Source organism: Cervus canadensis, chromosome 29, assembly GCF_019320065.1.
Source record: "Cervus canadensis isolate Bull #8, Minnesota chromosome 29, ASM1932006v1, whole genome shotgun sequence".
Taxonomy (NCBI): Eukaryota; Metazoa; Chordata; class Mammalia; order Artiodactyla; family Cervidae; genus Cervus; species Cervus canadensis.
In genome coordinates this window covers 47,667,354-47,689,144 of record NC_057414.1, presented here as the reverse complement: position 1 = coordinate 47,689,144, position 21,791 = coordinate 47,667,354, and the positions used below count along the sequence as shown (strand labels likewise).

The 21,791-nt window shown below is 52.4% G+C and overlaps 1 protein-coding gene across 5 annotated transcripts in view; it reads left to right on the top strand.

Annotated features, from left to right (window-relative positions):
- Nucleotides 1–200: 200 nt before the first annotated feature.
- The window catches only part of ANO1 (anoctamin 1), a 169,287-nt gene continuing 147,696 nt past the window's right edge, over nucleotides 201–21,791 (top strand). For 2 of the 5 annotated variants that reach the window (XM_043451829.1, XM_043451828.1), the window contains exon 1: nucleotides 201–571. In XM_043451829.1, coding sequence (XP_043307764.1) covers nucleotides 514–571 — 58 coding nt within the window. In that variant the 5' untranslated portion in view covers nucleotides 201–513. The remainder of the gene's footprint in view (nucleotides 572–21,791) is intronic. The other 3 variants (XM_043451830.1, XM_043451831.1, XM_043451833.1) reach the window with 3 other exon arrangements.

Genomic DNA, 21,791 nt, shown 5'->3' with positions numbered 1-21,791 from the left:
CAGCTCAGGGCTCCACAGTTCACCCCAACTGATAAGCGGGTCAGACAGCGGGTGGAGACGCGCCCCGCAGAGCGGGGGGCCGGGGCGGGTGGGACCCGCGGCGGATCGCCGCCGTGGCTACCGGTCTCTCTCCAGCTTCCCGCGCGCTCCCCCGGAGTCCGGTGGCCGCGGGGGCAGTCGCGCTGCGCACTGGGCTGGGCGAGGGCGGTGTCCGCAGGTAGCCCTGCGGGAGGGTGCGGGGCCGGGAGCGGGCCGGGACCCCCTGCCCAGAAAGCCGAGGGGGAGGAGCGCCTCGGCAGTGCGCGAGAGCGGCCAAGTTTGGCTCCGGCGCGCGCGGCTTCGTGTCCTGCGTCTGGGGAGGCGGAGGGGGGCCGTCCCCTCCCGAGTTGGGCTCGGACCCTTGGACCCCGGCGCTCAGAGCCGCTTCAGACCTCTGGGGGGCACCTTCGGTCGCCCCTCCTCTCCTGGATCCCGCGGTCCGGGGCGCGCCGGAGCCGGGCAGTGAGCCGCGCCATGCTGGAGGGCGACATCGGCCTCGAGGCAGTGACCCCCAAGGAAGCCCCCGCAGCTGGTGAGTATCCAGGGGCGGCTTGGGGGCGCGAGGGACCCGGGTGTGGCGGCAGCGGCGTCGGGGTCTTTCGGGGACAGCGGCTTCCCAGGGACTGAGGGGCGGGCAGGGCGCAGGAGACAGAGACCCCTGTCTCCGGTGGCGGGGACGTCCCCCGCGAGCTTTTGGGTGGGTGGGTGGACTTTGTCGGCCTCGGGTCACTGAGGGCACTCACAGGCAAACTGACAGCGGACAGACAGACCGCGAGCTGGGCGGGGCTGGGGGCGGCCGCGGCCCCCGGGCCGGCATCGGCCGGCCGTGCGGTTTCCCATTCCCGGGACAGAAGCGTCCAAGCCCTAGGCGGATGGAAGGTTTTCGGATGTTTTTACAGGCGCTATTAATACACATAATATTTCCGTGCTGTTCCGGAGATTTATTTGCGATATAAAGTAACTACTATGACTTGAAGTCATAATGGAAACTGCAGTGAAACTTGGAGGGGGAGACAAGTGAGACTTGGACGGCAGTTGGGAGGGGGAGTCCCTGACTTCCTCGGCCCCTCCCCGCACATAAATCATGACCCTGGCTATTTTTGTACCAATAATTCTAAAATAAATGACCCAAGCCTTGTTTCCTGGATGATTTTTTCCCCTCCCAGTTCAGAGGTTATTAAGTAAACCTCAGAGAGGGACAATGACGAGGGTCTACAGCAGGCTCTTGGCTTCGATTACACAGCCGAGTTCCATCCGGGAGCGCCCTGGTTGGTATGTTGTGCCCGATGGTCAAAAGCCACCTGCAACCAGGAGCCTCTGAGGAGGAAGCCCTCCTCCTTGTTCCTTGGTTCCCCACCCCCGCCCCCCGACTCCTTCCCCCAACCTTCAGCTCTTCTGGGGGTGGGGGATGCCCATGGAGAAACTTATCCTGGTGTCTGCTTCTTAAGCAGCCCCAACTGGACTTCTTTCTAGAAATGACACCATACCCATCAAAGTCTTTCCAGAAGGAAGAGAGTAGGCACTGCCCGCCAGAGCGGGGAGGCCAGACCCGGAAATGGGGAGGCTTGAGAAAGTCAGCACGGAGGGCCTGGCTGTGCTGGCACAAGGGGCCACCTCCAGCTCCCTGTGGACGTGATGCATGCGTGAGTCCCAGACTCAGCATCTGTGAGCATCTAAGCCAGCTCTTGCCTCCTGCTGGGCACTGAATTAAGCACTTCACTTATTTAACCCTCAGCCAGCCCTGTAAGCTGGGAGCAGAATCATCCCTATTGTGGAGACAGAGAAACTGAGGCTACATGGTTAGTTCACGGGGCTACCCAGACTGGAGCCCAGGATGATGCCTGGGTCCAGCTCCCGTGAGATTTCTGGTCCTCCCTTTCCCCACACCAGGCAGAATCACCCAGTGATGCCGCTGGAGCTGTAATTCCTGCACGCAGGAGTGTGCTAGCTGGGGGGCTTGCTCTTTGGTTTTGAGAGCCTTTAAATTGGGGGGCGGGCCACATCTCTGATGTGAGGATCCGGGGGCTTTCAGGAGGGTCTGATTCAGACAGACTCCACCCCTAAAGCAGGCTTGCTGCTCCCTTGGCCTGCGTCTCCGCTCTGTGTGATGGGCAGGGGTCTTGCCCCTCTTCTCCTGCTCTGGGTTTCAGCAGTGACAGATCTAAGACCCTAGGACCAGTGCTCCAACCTCCATTCCTGGGTTTGCCACCGGGCACCCGGTTCTGCCATAGCCAGCAATGCAAGAACATGGGCGAACTCTGATAGCATCACCCTTCCTCTCTAGCTGTCTCAGTCAAGTTAAGGCCCAGAGGCCACATTGGCATGTGCAGGTCATAGGAAGTAATAAAGCCGCAGAGGTGGAGGATGGAGAGAGGCCTTAGTCCCCTCCTTTGTCTCCATGCCAGGCACTGAGGCCCTGACCACACACGTCCTCACGGGGGGGTGCAGCCGTGGAGAACCCGGTTCTGAATCCCAGCTTTGCTGCGTGTGGCTCGGTGACCTTGCTCAACCTACCCAACCTCTCTGTGCCTTAGCTGTCAGCCTGGAGGGTTTGAGTCTGCAGCCTTTTTTCTATTCCTGCTCTGTTGTGTGCCTGAGTACTGCCCCTCCCCGCCTCATCACTACACACATCAGTCCACAGCCCCAGGTGTGACGTCCTGCCCAGCGTCCTGAGACTTACCCCAGGACCGGCTCTGTCTTGCTTCCCTGCAACAATCATTACAGATGCTACCTCCTTCTCTGCCTTCTCTATAAGCTCCCTCGTTGTTTATTAATACGGTATTTATTCATAAGCCCATGGTCTGCACCTCCCACAAGGGCAGGTGGAGTTAGGCTGAGGTGGATGCAGGCATCCCTCCCCCAGGACATGTCTGCCCAACTCACTCCTACTCATCCCTCAAAACCCTGCTGGGATGTCCCCTCCTCTTGGAAACCAGCCCATGTGCCTCTCTCCACTAATGGCATCCTGAGCGTGGAGAGAGGGAGGGAGGGCTGGTGACTAGAGGTGGCTGTTGGTTGAGCAGTTCGCTGTGGGCCGGGCGTCATCACAGTGAGCCTCACCCTCTCTATAAGGTGGACCCTGTTGTCTCCCTGTTAGTGGATGAGAAAACCGAGGCATGGAGAAATTTTTGAAGGTCACAGAGCTGAGAAGCAGCAGATGCAAGCTCTGAACCCCAGGCAGCCTGGCCGTGCCTAGTCACCACACTCTGCTTCCCACTCAGAGGGGATGGGAGGGCTGGCCCTCTGAAACTTTCAGTTGCCTGTTCAGCAAACAGCTATGCAAGGCCTGCGGGGTGTCTGGCACTGCACCCTCTGGGCTTGGGACACAGCAGGGGACAAAGCAGACGCAGTCCTGGCCTTCGTAAAGCTTTCTTGACCACGTAGAAGATTTGATATCTCATATGTTGGCTGGTGATGAGTCCATGAAGAAAAGTCGAACAGAATAGGGGCTGATTTTCAAAAGGGTGGCCATGTGCTCGCTTGGGCAGCACATATACTTGAAAGGGTGGCCAGAGAAGCCCTCATCAGGAGGCAGCGTGGGACTGCACACCTCAACGAGGCAGAGGAAAGGCAATCTGAGCAGAGGGAACAGCCAGTGCAAAGCCTCGCGCATGGCGTGCCTGAAACATGCCAGGTGGGCTCACGGAGTCCAGAGGGAGTGCGAGGGGCAGTCCAGATTGTCATGGGCCCCTGGCCATGGGGCTGGGTAAGACAGGAGCCTCTGGAAGGGTCTGGAGTGGATCTAGGTTTGGGCAGGATCCCTCTGGCCGCTTTGAAGGGGAAAGAGGGGAAGGCTGAGGCGGGGAGGGCAGAAGCTGGTCCGGAGGCTCTTGCAGTAATCCAGGCATGAGACACTGGTGACAAGCGGAGGGCAGTCTGCGGGTGTGTTTTGAAAGTATAGCTGACCAGAATTGGCCACGCATCCCATGGAGGGTCTGGGAGTAAGAGAAAATTTAAAGAGCTGCTGCAAGATTTTTGGACTGAGCAGGAGAAACAGGTATGGGTTAGGATAGGTGAGGGGTTCACCTTTTTGTTTTTTTTAGTTGACGTTAAATAGACATAACGTTTTCATCATTTTTAAGCATAGAAATCAGTAGCATTTAAGTCCCTTCTGAATGTTGTTTCCATCACCACTATCTATTTCTAAAACTCTTCTTATCATCCCCAGACAGAACCTATGTGCTCATCAGGCAATAACTCTCCATTTTCCTCCCCCACTGCCAGGCACCCTACTTTCTGTCTCTACCAATTTGACTATTCCAGGTACTTCAGAAGAACGAAATCACACAGTATCTGTTCTTTTGTGTCTGGCATATTTCATTTTACATGCTTTCAAGGTTCAAGGTATCAGAATTTCATTCCCTTCTATGACTGAATAACACGCCATTGAATGTGAGACCACATATTTCTTATCCATTCATTCAATGGACACTTGAGTTATTTCCCCCTTTTGGCTATTGTGATTAAAGCTGCAATGAAAATTCGCATTCAAGTGTCTGAGTCTGTGTGTGTATGCTAAGTCGCTTCAGTTGTGTCTGACTCTTTGAGACCCCATGTACTGTAGCCCACCAGGCTCCTCTATCCATGGGATCCTCCAGGCAAAAATACTGGAGTGGGTTGCCATGCCCTCCTCCAAGGAATCTTCTAGGCCCAGGGATCAAACCCATGTTTATTAAGTCTGCTGCATTGGCAGGTGGGTTCTTCACCACTAGCACCACCTGGGAAGCCTTATTTGAATCCAGTTTTCAGTTATTTTGAATATGTACTCTGAAGCAGAATAGCTGGATCATATCCTTAACTTTTTGAAAAACCACAGCCGTGGCACCGTTTTACATTCCTTCCAGCAGTGTAAGAGGGTTCCTCTTTCTTTCCATCCTCAATGCATGCTTAGTCACTCAGTCGTGTCCGACTCTTTGTGACCCCGTGGACGGTAGCCCACCAGGCTCCTCTGTCCATGGGATTCTCCAGGCAAGACTACTTTAGTGGGTTGCCATTCCCTCCTCCAGGGGGTCTTCCTGACCTAGGGACTGAACCCAGGTCTCCTGCTTTGCAGGCAGATTCTTTACCATCTGAGCTACCAGGGAAGACCATATAGCCTTTGTTTATCTGTTCAATTTCTTTACCCAGTTTTTAGGGGTTGTTTGTCTTCTTGTTGTTGAATTGTAGGAGCTCTTTATATATTCTGGGTATTATATCTTGCCAATGATAAGATATGCAGATATTTTCACTCCTCCTATAGCTGGCCTTTTCCCTCTCTGGATCATGTCCTCTGACACACTTGGACATGCAGTGAGTGTCTCTTCTGTGCTGTCTTGTTACCAATGGAGGAACCTGACTGGTATCTGCAGTTTGATGCATAATTCAACTTAGAGGCAGATGACGCTCCATTTGGGGGCTATTTACAGTGCTGGGAGCTGGAGATACAGGGTCGCAACGGGCCTGCTGTCATGGAGTTTACGGCCTGTGTTGATTTGCTTTGTGATGTTCATTGTGGAAGGGTCCTGATTCCGGCTAAGTAAGCCCTGTGTGCTGAGGACCCATCCACCCAACTGTCCCACCACCTGCCTCACCTGAGCTGTCCCTTCCCTCAGACACATGACGGGTCAGGTCTTAACTGCCTGGGTCCTGTCTGCCTCACTAGATGGGTCCATTCTATAGCCCCAGCACAGGGCTTGGCAGAGGGAATGGAGGATAACTGACAGTTCCTGTCCACTCATCCTGTTTTAGGCACTGTTTTGAGCCCTTTATATGCATCACTTCCTTTAATATTCACTTGATGAGTTGGTAACGTATTAGTAATATCACGAACCTCGTTTGACAGATGAGGAAACCAAGGCACAGAGACACCAAGTAACATGCCCAAGCTCACACAGCCACGGCTGCCCTGGAGATCAGTCAGGGTGGCTGGAGATGGGGGGATCCTGACTCTCGGGTCAGCACTGGGGCCGCTGGACAAGGATCCATTCTGGGTCCCCAGCTCCAGACATGGGGTCCTCCCCAACTCAGCGGCCACCTCCCCAGCCCTCTGTCCGGGAGGCGGTCCTTGGAGTGGGGGGATGGGGGCCTTGCTGCTGCTGGAGCCCCCGCAGGGAGCCAGGTGTCTCTCGTCAGTTCCTCCTCTCCCGAGCCTGGCTTTGCCTGGCGTGGGCGCCCCCAGCAGCCGGCAGGGCCCTCCGCCTCCAGTGCCGGGCACATGTGTCAGGGTTTTCACGCTGCGTAATGAAGTATCAAAAGCTTTCCGACCTTCAGAAATCCATTTGACCATGGTCACGTGGCCCCTGGGTAGACAAATTACTAGTTTCATGCATTCAGCCTTCGGAAGGCCTGCGTGTACAGTAGATGTCTTGCCTGGTAATCCAGGCTGCTCATTTGCAGCCCAGGGGTCCCCTCGCCTGCCTCGGGGTCTTGCACCTCAATGCAGCCTGGCTGGGCTTGGGGTTGCCACACGCACAGCGGAACCCCCCAGGTGCCACGTCCACTGGGCAGCTGAAAGCTCCTCCCTCCGGCTACCCCCCTGTTTGCCTCTGGGCGTGGAGGGCAAACGTTCCCCTTGACACCCAAGATTTAATCCTTTGCTTTTCACACTCGGCGGGAATGATTGCTGCCCACGTAAGGCCTCGGGCGTATAATGACTTTTTAATGCATTTACATGGCACTTCGTTGGGGAAGTCTGAACGCACTGTTTGGGATGGAAATGGAGCTACTGATGTGAGCTATTAGAATAAGGCATAATTGGGCATTTTTTTATTGCATTGTTTCCTGGTCAGAGAACGGCTGGGGACTGGGGGTTCCGGGGAAGGAGAGGGTGAAAGCCCCGGTCTGTCCGCGGATTCCCACTGCTAACCCTGCTGCTGAGAACCTCGGGCTCCGGGCTGGAGTGGGGCCCGCAGAGCGTGCCTTCCTGTCCCCAGCCCTGTCCTCAGTCCGGGGGCTTGGATCGCGCCCACCCGCAGGGACGCGTGCTGTCACACGGCTCTGCATGGTGCTGTCACGCTTCCGCTCGGCCCCCCCACCTTCCCGTGCACCCCTCACAACCTCCCCGGCTCCCCGTGTCTGGGCCACCCCCTTCTCAATTCCACCGTTGCCTCCAGGCTGGCCCCCTCCTCCCCACTGCGCTGGACCCCACCAGCCCTCACCTGGCCCACAGGTGACACTCACCTGCCCCCAAGCTTGCGTCTCAGCCCCAGCCCTTGCCCTCCCTGTTCAGCCTCATGACCTTCTTCTGGTCCTTCATCCCCTCTTTCCTGTTCTCTGGGCTCTTGGCCATTTCTCCCTCCAAGCTCCATCACCCTCTTCTGAAGGCCTTCCTTGGCCCCGATGGCCAGCGGCATCTCAGCACCTCTCACCTAGCCACTTACCCAGTCGCCCTGTACCCGCTGCTAGGGGTGTTCTATCAGCATGGCTCCCCCTGCATTCTGCAGAGTTCCAGAAGGCCAAGCCTGAGCTGGTTTTTGCCAGTTTGGATTTACACACCCCCTGTTTGTCCTTAAACCCCTAAGACCAGAACTTGGAGGAGCCTGGGAGGGAGCAGGTGCCCGGGCCAACTCAGGACCCCTTTGCACGGTGTTCAGGGTCTCAGATGACCTCCTGGGAGTCAGGTGTATTTCGTTTGTGTGCTGTGTGAAAAAGGAGTGATTTTAAGCAAAGAATATTCCACTGTGGGTATAGCATAGGGGGAGAGTTCCCTCTAACAATTTTATTAATTAATTTAATTTTGGCCATGCTGGGTCTTTCATGCTGCATGAGCTTTTCTCTAGTTGTGAGGCCCGGGTTTCTCTTTGCGGCGGCTCCTCTTGTTGCAGAGCTTGGGCTCTCGGGCATGTGAGCTTCAGTCGTTGTGGCTCCCAGGCTCTGGAGCACAGGCTCAATAGTCGTGGTGCACGGGCTTAACTGCTGCAAGGCATGTGGGATCTTCCTGGACCAGGGAGCGAACCCGCATCTCCTGCAGTGGCAGGTGGATTCTTCACCACTGAGCCACCACGGAAGCCCTGGGAAGGTTTCCCCTTAATTGATAGGTAGCTAGTTGATGGATAGATAGATGCGTATAGTTAGGCAGATGATACAGAGATAGCTCCACATAATGTGTTTTGTATAACATACCCAATCTCTTTATATTATTGCTTTTCAGTCACTGCCCTGGTGGTTCAGATGGTAAAGAGTCTCCCTGCAATGTGGGAGACCCAGATTCAATCCCTGGGTTGGGAAGATCCCCTGGAGAAGGAAATGGCAACCCACTCCAGTATTCTTGCCTGGAAAATCCCATGGATGGAGGAGCCTGGTAGGCTACAGTCCATAGGGTTGCAACTGAGCGACTTCACTTTCTTTCTCTTCAGTCATTAAGTTGTGTCTGGCTCTTTGTGACACCACAGACTGCAGCACCCCAGGCTTCCTTGTCCTTCACCATCTCTCGGAGTTTACTCAAACTCATGTCCGTTGAGTTAGTGATGCTATAGATTTTATTTATTTTTTAAAATATTTCTTTATTTGGGTGCACCAGGTCTTGGTTTTGGCACATGAGATCTTCACTCTTCATTGCAGGACGTAGGATCTTTAGTTGCCACATGTGGGTCTAGTTCCCTGACTGGGGAATCAAACCCAGGCCTCCTGCATTGGGAGCACAGAATCTTAGCCACTGGATCACCAGTGAAATCCCCTGGGCTATAGATTTTAGATCATAGCCGTCAACTTATGAAACCATCTTAAACTGAACTTACTACATTTTATCACATGTGGACTCTTTCTTAATTCATATTTTAACGTCAGCATGCCTTACACCACTGACAGTTGGTTGTGGTTATAAATTAAACAATATGTGACTAAGAATACAAACAATTTAAACCTCTCGCTCGGCCAAAGTGCCAAGAGTTGTTAGAAGTGTCCAGCTGAGCCATAAATTGAGTCTTGACCTCAGCTGACCTCCTCATTCACACACAGAGGCTCTCCAACTTCCATTTCGAAGGGGAAATCTTTAAGTAATTATGTCTTTGATTTTAATAAATAGTCATTGGAACAGGTGTTCTTCTGCCCTTACAGAGGCTAACGAATGCCCTGGATCCCCTCCAGAGACCCTGGAATGAGAAAGTCAGGAAATAGGGACTCAGAGAAGCTGCGTGATATTCCTGAAGTCACACAGCAGTTTGGTGACAGAGATGGGACCAGAGCTGTTGTTAGCTTACTCCAAGTCCAGAGCTTTCTCCCCTCTTCCCAAACCTAAGGAGGAGGTTAGCGTCAACATGTAATTAGCCTTGAAAGTCCCTTCGGGAGGCTGCACTGGGGACCAGCCTTTAAGGAAGGCCTGGCATCACCTGTGTCTCCGGCTGCTTTAGAAGGGACACCGTGTCTTTGGCTGGTGCCAGGTGAAGTTCCGCCTCTACGGAGCAGCGACTCTGGAGAATGCGCTTGGCTCCTCTAGGGCTGGGGTCCTGGGGGGTGGGTGATGCACAAGGGCATGAGACCTGAACAAAGAACAGCGGGTTCCCCTCCTTGGACTCGGGCTCCCTGGGAGGCGGGTGGTGGGTGTAAGGGCCTGCAGTGTTTGAACGTTTGCTCTTATCACTGTTCTGTCGGCTGTGGAGAAGGCGAAGAGCCGTCGCAGTTGAATCTTGATGAGTTTGCCGAACCCACCAGGAGAGTGGGGATGGCCCCCAGAGCCTCACCTGGACTGCTTCACATTCTACCCTTAATCCTGCCTTTTGGAAAAAACACTCTCCTCTGTCCTTCCATCCCTCAAATAAAAGATTATAACTGTTCCCTGGCAGCTCAGCGGTAGAGAATCTGCCTGCAATGCAGGAGCTGCAAGAGACACAGGTTGGATCCCTGGGTCGGGAAGATCCCCTGGAGGAGGAAATGGCAGCCCACTCCAGTATTCTTGCCTGGAGAATCCCATGGACAGAGGGCCCTAGTGGGCTACAGCCCATGGGGTCACACAGAGTCAGACACGACTTAGCAACTAAACGTCAACAACAACTACATAGAGTAAGATGCCCAGATCTCAAGTGCCATTGGTCTTAACAGAGCTTCCTACACCTGTGTAACCCATACCCTTTAAGATATGAAATATTCAGGGGCTTCCCTGGGTGGTCCAGTGGTTAAGAGTTTGCCTTCCAATGCAGGCGACGCAGGTTCAATTTCTGGGGGGAACTGCGCTTCCACTTGCCGCAGGACGACTAAGCCTGCCTGCCACGAGGACTAAGACTCAATGTAGTGAAATTAAAAAAAAAAAAAAAAACATGAAATATTCCTATGGCTCCCAGACAATGACCTCACACTTGTCCCCCATCAACCTCCCATCCCACCCCCACCTTGGATGAATTCTGCCTGTTCTAAACTTCTTATAAATGAAAGCACAGGGTGAGAACTCCCCCACATCCAGCTTCTGGCGCTCAGCATGATGTTTTGTGCAGGGCAGTAGCAGTTCCGCTGCTGGGTCCAGCCTATCGTGTGGATGGACCAAAAGCTACGTATCCATCCTCCTAGAAAGATTGGTTGTTTCCAGTTTGAAGCCTCTACGAATGGAGCTTCAAGGAACAGTGCTTTTTATGGTGGTCATGTTTTCATTTCTCCAATAAATGCCTCCAACTGAAATACAGGGGTCATAAGATAAAAGTGTGTTTAACTATTTAAGAAACTACCAGTGTTGTTTAGTCGCTCAGTCGTGTCCAACTCTTTGCAACCCCATGGACTATATAGCCCGCCAGGCTCCTCTGTCCATAGGATTCTCCAGGCAAGAATACTGGAGTGAGTTGCCATGCCCTTCTCCAGGGGATCTATCTTTCCGACCCAGGGATGGAACCCAGGTCTTCTGCATTGCAGACAAGTTCTTTACTGTCTGAGCCACCAGTAAATCCTAAGATGGGGAGCAAGAAAATACCAGCTGGTTGGCTAGAATACTTCCTGTTTTCTACCCCCTCAAGCAGGGTCTGAGAACTGTAACTGGATCTGATTTATTGGACTGACTTACTATCTGCCCAAACTCCGGGAGATGGTGAAGGGCAGGGAAGCCTGGCATGCTGCAGTCCATGGGGTCACAAAGAGTTAGACACGACTGAGCAACTGAGCAGCGCCTATCTGCCCCTCCTCCTCCACGGATGTAAACGCCGGGTGGTCCAGGAGAGCCTCTCTTGTGTGTCCTGAATCCTCAGCACACCGCAGTGCCAGCACACAGTAGGTGCTCAGTAAACCTTTGCCGAATGCGTGCGTTCCCAGTTCTTCTCTGCTGCCGGTTGTCCGGGACCCGTGTGGCTCCCTGAGGATCAAGTGGACCCGAGTCCCCATCCTTTTGAGAAAGAATCTGAGCAAAGGCACTCCCACATCCACTTGGAGACACCAGGCGGGGGCGGTGTCTGATAACAGTGCAAAGGGTTTCCTCAAGGACAGAGGGCAGGGGAGCCCCAAGTGTCCTGCATATAGCGTAGCCCCCATTGTTGGGCTCTGAAAAGGCCCGGGGGCCGGGTGTAACCAGACGCGCACCTCTGCCAAAGCGAAGTCTCGGGAAGGCACTTAACAGGGAACTCCCGGAGGGCTCTCCGTGACTGAACCTTTGTAACTGTAGCCCAGCCAGATTACCGGCTGGACGGGGATATTCAGTGGGGTCAGAGCTACGCACAGTGAGCCCCCGGGGAGAAAGTGGATCGGCCCAAGCCGCTCGAAGTCGCGTTTGTGTGTTTGGGCTGGACTTGGAGAAAGAAAATGAAACGAGCACCGCTCCTGGGGGAAAGCTTACCAAAGTGTTCTCAGGAGAGAGGTTTGCTTCCCAAGAACCCAAAATCACGTTGGGTAATTGACAAGTGTCTTCAAAGAAAGGGCCCAGTAAGCACATGAAAAAGCCCGCAAGTTCATTAGTCATCAGGACGTGCAAAGTGAAACCACAATTCGATACCATCCTACACCCACCGGAGGGGCTCAAATGCAAAACTCAGATGGTGCCAAGCTTAGACCAGAGCACGAGGCCACGGCACTCTCACAGGCTGCCCGCGGGGGTGGGAGCTGATGCCGGAAACTCGAGGGTTGGGAGTCACTGAACCAAGCAGACTTGCTGCTCTCCCCTTGAGATGCCTGGCCTTGGTCGTCTAGAGACACACATGCAGATTCCTTGCAGCAGTGTGCACGATGGCACCCAGATGGAAGCCCCCGGATGCCCACCAGCCCTGGGCCAGATCACAACCTGGGCCTGCCCCACCAACCCAGACCACACACGTGGTCCCTTCCCACCCCAGAGCCCTCTGCAGCCCTGGGGTGAACCGCTCACAGCTGCTCCCAACATCGAAGAGGAATCACCAAGGTCGCCATGAACACAGGATGCCAGACACAAAAAGGACACACGCTGTGGGATCCTCTTTGTAGAACAAGCAGAACAGCGTCTGACCCCAGTTATATAGAACACGCAACAGCGAGATGCATCTGAGCAGACAAGAATCAGGGTAGTGGTTTCCCCTTGGGGGTCAGGAAGTGGGGCTCCTGGGTGCTGGCCACATGGGGGAGCTTCATTACCAAAAAGGTATCGTGTGTGCCTATCTCTGGCACGTGTGTGACGCTCCCATGAGATGGTTTTAAGACATCGGGAGAAAAGAAGAAAAAAAAAAATAAAAGACATCGGGAGAGGGCCGTGCCAGAACCCACCCCTGCTTCAAGCCACCTCAGCATTCTCGCTGACCACGTAATCCCACCGTGGAATTATCCATGACATGGCTTCTGTCTACACGGGGCATCCTGTGTTCAGCTTGCCGCCAATCCCCACACAAGGGTGAGTGACCAACGGCAGGGCGGTTAGGACAGATTTCAGGTAGCTTCTGGGGGCTTCTCCTGCAGAAGTCCGTAGAAGAGCCTTGGTCAGAGACCTGCTTCTCAGGTACAACATCAGTCTCAGAAACCCAAGCTCACTCCTTATCAAGCAAAGAGTTGGCACACGTTTTAAGTAGGGTATCCAGTAAACTAAGAGGTCTATGCTAGTGGGATCTGAGAGCGGAGGAAACTGTGCCACATTCTTGAGTCCATGAGAGAGAACAAGTCAACATGGATGAACTCACCACTCAGAGCCACCATAAGAAGTATTGCTGTGTCACAAACAACCTCAGAACCTAGTGGCTTGAAATAACGCACACTTATTATCTCAGGTTCTTTTGGTGGGGTCAGAAGTTCAGAAATGGCTTAACCGAGCGATTCTGGCGTGGGAGTCCCTCATGAGGTTACCGTCAAGATGTCATCCAGGGCTGCAGGTGTCTGAAGGTTGTCCTGGGGCTGCAAGATCAGCCTCCAAGATGGCGCACCCACAGGGCTGTTGGCGGAGCCTCAGCTCCTCGCCACACGGACCTCTCCTCAGGCTGCGTGAGCGTCCTCACAGCATGGCGGCTGGCTTCACCGGGGGCAGGAGGTCCAAGAGAGAGTGAGGAAGGGTCGGAAATGCCTCTGACGGCCTTCTCTCAGCAGTTACATGCTGTCATTTCTACCTTATTCTATTCATTCGAAGCAAGCCACTGAGCTCGGTCCATACTTAAGGGGAGGGAGATTGGGCTCCCTTCTGAGCAGAGGAATACCCCCAAATTTGAGGACATAATTTAAAACCACCACAGCAAAACCCCAGGGACAGTGGTATTCTGGGAGCTTCTTTAGGCTTAGACTTTATGACCAACTGCGGGATGGTACCAACTGTCGCTAGCCCCCCTCCCCCCTCCCCAGTCAGAAGGTGGCCTCGGCTGGCCGTGTCTACGGGGCCTAAGACCTCTGGGTGTCAGCCACCGTGTCCTCACTCTGGAGATCACACTCATTCTCCTCTAAGCATCGCATGCCTGGAACCCAGCATCCTGAGCAACCCAGGGACCACACCCGTCCTCTCCCACAAGTCGACTCCAGCACCAGTTTTCAAATATTAATTTATTTGGCCATGCTGGGTCTTAGCTGCATTGTGCTCGATTTTTTAGTCACATCATGTGGGATCTACTTCCCTAAGCAGGGATCAAACCCAGGCCCTCTGCATTGGGAGCATGCAGTCTTAGCCATGGGAGCATCAGAGAAATTCCAGTAGCATCATTTTTTGAAGCATTAAGACAAAAATGAGCCCTCAATTTTACAAAGTCTCAGCCAATTCTGATAAAGAGTGCCTGGTCACATTTGCTGAGTTTTTGGCAACTTGGCAGCATGTCGAAAAATTGGGCCCAATCACATGTTACAAGCTCATTCTCTGATTTCCAGGGCACAACAGTAGCCATCAGTTCATGTTCAACAGGCCAAAAGAGAGCGGCCCCTGTGTGGTTATCCACTGTTGCACGGCGAACCTCCCAGAACGGTGGCTGCAAACAGCCACCCGTTATCTCTCATCAGGCTGTGGGTTGGGGGGCTGACTGGGGCCAGATGTGTGGCCGATCTCCAGTGGGGACAGTCCTGCATCCAGTCAGCTGGTGGGTCAGCTGAGCTTGGCTGCTCAGGGCTAGCCGCGGTTCATGGTGACAAGCTGGCTGTTGGCTGGGATGGTGATGGGAGTCTCATCCTCTAGCAGGCTGGCCTGGGCTTATTCACAGGGCAGTGGCCAGGTCCAGGACAGAGCGCAATGCTCTCAAGGCCCTGTGAGGCTTGTCACTTTGCCTGTTTCTATTGGCCAAACCAAGTCCCGAGGCCAGCCCAGAAGCTGCAGAAATACACTGTGCCTCTTGATGGGAAATATTGCAAAGTAATGTGGCAAAGGGGGCAGCTACAGGCTGGGGCAGGAGAATCATGGCCTCCTACAACCCACTACACATGTGGTCTTCTTGACTTGATGCTGAGGAAGACATTGGATAGAACTCAACATCTTCCCGCTGTTGTTATTATTGTTCTCTTGCTAAGTCGTGTCTTACTCTTTGCAACCCCATGAACTGCAGCGTCCCAGGCTTCCCTGTCCTTCATTATCTCCCAGAATTTGCTCAAACTCATGTCCATTGAGTCAGTAATGCCATCCAACCATCTCATCCTCTGTTGCCCACTTCATTGAACTCATAGAACTCAACATCTTCCCACTTTACCAGATTCTTTACCAACTGAGCTATGAGGGAAGCCCATCTTCCCACTAAAAACTCTTAAAAAACCAAAAAGTAGAACTTTGAAACAGGGTAAGGGACATCTATTTCAAGCTAAGAGCCAAAATCACACTGAATAGTGACGTGTTACAAGTGGTTTCATTAAAGTCAGGGACAAGTCAATGATGCTGTGATCACCTCTGTTAATTATCAATGCTCTGAAAGTTCTAGAATGTGCTATCAGACAAGAAAATTCAGTAATAATTGTGGTTGTTGAAAGAGGGAAATGAAACAGCCGCTGATTGAAGACAATATGACGGCCTACCCGAAAAACCCAAAAGTATTAGCTGAAAACGTGATGATAATTAGGAGGACAGCTCTGTCAGGGAGTTAGATGCTAACAACTCTCCAGAGTTACTGTGTGGCCAAAAGAATCAGTGTAACTGCTGGAAATTGCAGTGGAGAAAGGATGCAATCCAAAAGAGCAGGATGGTGGGAGGAATAGAAATACCCTGTAAATAAACTCAAGAGGATAAAATACCAATAGGCACAAAAGTGTAAAGTTCTACTGAGGAACAAAGGACGAAAGGGAGGGATGGGGGGAGGGAGAAGGGACGTTTGTCTAGATGGATGGATGGATAAATGAACAGATGGACGGATTAATGAGTGAATGGGTTGATGGATGGATGGGTGGTTGGATAGATGGATGGAGTGATGGACAGATGGCTGGCTGGCTGGATCAACAGGTAGATGGATAGATGGGTGGATGGATGAATGGATGGAGTAGTGAGTAGATGAGTGGATGGGTGGATGGACAGATGGCTGGGTGGATGAACAGAGGATGGAGTGAATAAAACAGATGTTTACACTCCAATTCTAAAAACATATTCTACATAATTGATTGAGTAGGAGCTGGGCAGTGACTGTTTTGTACAGAACAGTGACGCATGTTTGGAAACGGCCCAAGTGCTCATCACTCAGGGGTGAGGTACAATCTGTGGACACCCCACAAGGAACAGCCCTCCCCGCCTCCCCTGCCACCTTCCCCATCCCCAGGAGCTCATCAGGGGTTGTGCTCATGCCCCAACCCCACCCCACAGCCACGCAGGTCCTCCTGGGGTCTCCTTATCACACAGTGTTATCATCAGGTCTCCATCTCGCTCGGCTTCATCTCCTTGAGGACAGGGTACGTTCCTGCCTCTTCAGCCAGAAATTTTTTGAGTGTCTTCTTTGTGCTGGGTGTGGGGTTTACAGGGGTAAGTAGAACGGACGTGGTCTGGAACACAGTTAAGTGACAAGAAAGAAAAAGGAGCAGATTATAAAATGCTATCCCTCTTATTAATAAACACAACGCTGAGATGAATGGTGCGTTGATTAAATACCAGTTGCTGTGTGCCCCTTCCCAAGCAGGTGCTGCCACCTCCCGATTTACAGAGGAGGAGACAGTGGCGGTCACGTGGTTAGGGAGTGGTGAGCGCAGGTTCACACCCACGCAGTGGGACCGTGCGCTTTGCTGAGCTCCGGCCACCTCTCCGGTGCCTGCAACAGGCGTAACGCCTGTCGAGATGTCATGTAGCATCCTCTGGGACTTAAGGCTTGTAACAGGCTTCTCCTTCCTCGTTCTTTTCTTAAAATATATCATGGAAAGACAGAACTATCCTTTTGGTGACTTCCCTGATTTCTTTTAAACCTAGGAAATAATGTTTCAGTGCTCCTGGGAGAGGCTTACCCTATGGTCCCAAGGGAGGCCGACTTTCACCAGCAAGTCTGTGAATGGCCCTTGACTTGTGGAATCAGAATTGGTGGGAGAAAAATTCTCACCGTGAGTGCCTTATGATCGTCGCCACTGGTTACTGAGCATTTCTTTTGTCTTCAGAACCCTATTCTGGGTTTGTTATCTAGTTTACTCCTCACAGCATCCCTGAAAGGTAGAGATCATTTCTACACTGAAACTGCAGTTCAGAGAGGTTAAGTAACTTGACAAATGTCACACCTTGTACCAATCTCCCAGAGCAGGAGACTTCTCTTTGCCAGTTTCAGAATCAAGGAGGAGGTGACATTGCTTAAAATGTCAATGAGAAAAACATGCTTGTTGGCACCCTGTCCAGGGTTATTCTAGGAAAGTCTGTGAGAAATTGCTATGGTTTGAAATCTCTGCTTCTCTATGGAGTCAGCCAAACATGGCTTCGTTGTTGATCTTCAGAAGCATATTTTTAGTGTGAGGTGGGTTGTGTTTATTTTTCTGATGGATAGCAAAGATGAGGTTTCTATAAATAAAACCTTGGCTCCCCTCCCCCCATTTTACTTCCTGTGGACGATTCACAAGTGAGTTGACCAATCAAATGAGTTTACCAGCTCCAAAGAACTCAAAATGGAAAGTTCCCGTGAGTGAAAGGACCATCTCAGTCTTTAAAGAGCTTCTCCGTCTGGAGCACCAGTAGGTGGCTTTCCACGCCTGGTTAAGAGAGAGCCGGGGGTGCAGCTTAATTATTTTAATGATAATTACGTGATGCAAGTACCAATTAAGGAATGTTTCTCTTTTAACTGAAAGCAACCCACTTTCTGAACTGGAAAGCATTGTTGACCAAGTGATAAATCCATTTCTAGCTTTCAATCTGTGAAAAAGCTGGCGCTGTTGTGGGGTCCTGAAGTACCCAGAGCCCCCAAGACTTGTGCTGCTCTGAGTTCTGGTCGCCGGCGATCTGAGGCCAGGCCCACATGGGATCACCCTCCCCATACTGAGCCCCCGAGCTCCGCTTAGCACCACGGCCATGGAAGACCCCGTGCAAACTCTCAACACATGTGACAGGAGGCATTTACAGGAGCTCTTGCCTCGCACTGCCACCAGTTAAGAAACCAGAGACGACGTTCTTAATTACATGTTCTTGGGAAGAGAAGCCTCTGGAGACGATTTACACCCAGCATTTCAGTTCTTACTGCCATGGAGACAAGCCCTGGTCCCTCACCACGCCTACTCATCCCTCGAGCCACCTCCTCTCTACCTGCAGGTGCGGCCCACCTGTGCTCCGAGCCTAGCACATGGCTGATGCTCTGGGCGTCTGCATCCAGTGTGGTACCCAGACTCTCTCTTACCAGAGCCTGCGTCCCAGTTGCCAACCTTGCTCTCTCCCTCCCTCCATCCCTTGTGGCTTCCTCCTGCCTGCCTGTGTCCTCCCTGTGTAAACTCAACCCCTGTGTGACCCCAGCTCCCTGAAGGGAACTCGCCAAGCCCAAGGACAACATGGGGTGGGGCACCACCAGTGTCCACACTGACCTCGGAAGTGAGCCCAGCACGCGTCTCCCGTGCCTACCTATCCCCTCAGGTCTCCTCTCTGCCCTGACCCAGGTGCACCTGTCCTTTCCCACACACTCTGATCCTCTGAAGAGCCTTTAGCTCTGTTAATATTATTGTTAAAAAAGATACATCAAATCTCCCCTCCTGCCCATCTTTCCGGGCATACTGCGGCGGTGTTAACTGGATACACGCTGCAGCAAATCTCTCAAACTTTTCATCCTGCCTAACTGAAACTCTGAACTCATCGGACAGTTCTCCCTTCCCCTCCCCTCTGCCCCTGGCACCCACCACCCTACCCTTTGCTCCTAAGCATTTGTCTACTTTGAGTGCTTTGAGTAAAAGTGGCATCGTGCAATACTCGTGTTTTTGTGGCTGGTTTGTTTTACTGAACGCTGGGTCTTCATTGCGGCACGGGCTTTCCTCTCCTTGCGGTGAGCGGGGACTGCTCTTTGTTGCCATGTGCAGGCTTCTCTTTGCGGAGCTTCTCCTGTTGTGGTTTGAGGACTCTACAGCTCAGGCTTAGTAGCTGCGGCGCACAAACTTAATTGCTCTGCAGCATGTGGGATCTTCCCAGATCAGGGACCGAACCTGTGTCTCCTGCATTGGCAGGTGGATTCTTTACCACTGAGCCACCAGGGAAGCCCTGTCCTTCCCTTTCAAGGTTGAATTACCTTCCACAGGCTTCCCTGGTGGCTCAGATGGTAAAGAATCTGTCTGCAGTGCAGGAGACCTGGGTTTGATCCCTGGGTCAGAAAGATCCCCTGGAGAAGGGAATGGCTACCCACTCCAGTATTATTGCCTGGAGAAGTCCACGGACAGAGGAGCCTGGCAGACTACAGTCCATGGGGTCACAAAGAGTCGGACGTTACAGCAACTGACACTCTCCCTTTCACCCTCCATTGTGTGAATGGACCGTATCATCTTCATCCATTCATCTGTTGGTGGACACTAAGGTTGTTTCTTCCCCTTAGCTGTTGTGAATAATGCTGCCACAACATGGGGGTGCAAACATCTCTTTGAGATCCTGCTTTCACTTCTTTTGGGGAGGTACCCACAAGTGAGATTGCTGGATCATAGGATAGTTCTGTTTTTAATTTTGTGAGGAGCCTCCATACTGCCTTTCATAGCAGCACCGTTTTGCACTCCCATCAATAGTGCACAAGAGTTCCAATTTCTCTGCATCCTCAATGACCTGGGTTATTTTCCCTTTTTTTGATAGTAGCCACCATAATGGGTGTGAAGTGATACCTCGTTGGGCTTTTGATGGGCATTTCCTTGACGATTAGTGATGTTGAGCATCGTTTCATACCCTCATTGCCCATCTGTATATCTTATTTGAAGAAATATGTATTCAAGTCTTTCGCCAATCTTAATCAAATTTTTTGGTTTGGGATGTTGAGTTGAGGAGTTCTTTATGTCATCTGGAAGTGAACTCCTCATCAGAGGCATGGTTTGCAAATATTTTCTCCCCATGTGTAAATTGCCTTTCACCTTATTGGTGGTTTCCTTGGCTGCACAGAAGTTTTAAATTTGCTATAATCCCTCTTGTTTATTTTTGCTTTTGTGGCCTCTGCTTTTGGTGTCATATATACAAGAAATCATTGCCAAATCCCACGTCATCAAGATTCCCTGTATGTTTTCTTCTAGGAATTTTATAGTTTCAAGTCTCCTGTTCAGCTCTTTGATCCATTTTGAGTTAATTTTTGCATGTAATGAAAAGTAATGTTCCAGGTTCACTCTTTTGCTTCGGGAGATCCGGTTTTCCCTGACCCATTTGTTGAAACGACTGTCCTTTGCTTCGCTGCATTCGGTGCTTCATCCAAATGCTCTTGTTGAAGACAGTTTGACCGTCTACGCAAGGGTTATCTCTGGATTCTCTGTTCTTTCCCACTTTTCTGTGTATCTGTCTTTCTGCCATTTCCACCCTGTTTGTACGCCTTGCCTTCGTCTTTGGGGGTATGCGCTTTAAGCTGCTTCCACTTTTCCGCTGTGTTGATTTTTAATGTATTTGGCTGTGCCAGGTCTTAGTTGCCGCACGTGGGATCTCCAATCTTGTTGCAGCGTGCTGGATCTTTATTTGCAGCATGCAAACGCTTAGTTGTGACATGTGGGATCTAGTTCCCTGACCAGGGATCGAACCCTGGCCCCCTGCATTGGAAGCATGGAGTCTTAGCCACTGGACCACCAGGGAAGTCACTTCCTTCAACTTTGAATGAAGCAAGTGCCCTTTAGAGTCTGGCCGGTGATGGCCATGGAGACTTGTGCCAAGTGCCATCCTAAATGCTGTCAGGGAGTCACTATCCAGAGTGGAAACCCTCTTGACCTCCCTGCCCATCCTGGGAGCTGAGACACCACCTCCAGGAAGCCCACATGGATGCAGTTCTTAGCATCCTGTGTCCTGCACATCTCCGTGCGGGGATGTTAAGGGATTGAGGGAGAGCCCGATCCAGTCACAGAATCTCCAGCGAGACGAAGTCACGTTCCACAGGAGATTAGGCATGGGCTCCTGGCGCCTAGACAACCCCCTTGGGTCCAGACGCCACGGGTGTTTCCCACATGCACCCCAGACGTCTGGAAAGATGACGTAGCCCTGGCAGATTTCATTATTTCCTTCTCTTAACACCCAGCCAGAATTCATGCCAGTTGGGGACTGAAGGGCAAAAGGCCTGTGGAGCAGCCAGTGTGAGTCCTGACAGGCCAGGACCAGTGATGGGCAGGGCCTTGTTCTGGTGGGCACTTCATCCAAGGGTTTCTGAGCATCCCTGGATGCAGTTCTTTCCCAGGAGGGAGTCGCGGCTCCACCAGAACTGTCACTAGGAATTTCCACCCATCCCAGTGAGGCTCCGGAAGGGCCATGGGCCACCCACAGGGAGGGAGCGGGGCCGCTTCCTGCAGGGGGACCGGTGGGCACCCCTCCTGGTGCTCCAGGGCCCCCACGTGAGAGGTGGGGTCAGAGGGCGCCACTCCAGGGGGTTGGTTGCAAAATGAGTGCAGACAGTCAAACTCCATAAATCCTGCTTTTGTTATTACTTTCCCTGGAACAATGGAAAGCCCCCTGCTTACTCTCAGCCTTCCAGAAGGAGATCCAGGAACCACCCCTGCAGGCTATATCCACAGATTCAAGCCTTAAGAGTTTCCTCAGACGTCAGAAGAGTTAGGAAAGGTTACATGTCATGCCTGTTTTTCGCCTTAAAGGAAAATGCATTAGTCAATCAGGGCCACCATAACGAAGTCCCACAGCCCAGACAGCTTAGACAGCCTGATTCCCTGTCTCCAGGCCTGGAGGCTGGACTCCCAAACCCGGGTGTGGGCGGGACTGGTCCTCCTAAGGCCTCTCTCCTGGGCATGCAGACGGCCGTCTCCTCCCCGTGTCCTCACAGGGTCATCCCTCTAAGTGTGTCTGTGTCCTGACCTCCTCTTCTTACAAGGACCCCAGTCCTGTGGGGTTAGGGCTCGACCCTAGGGATCTC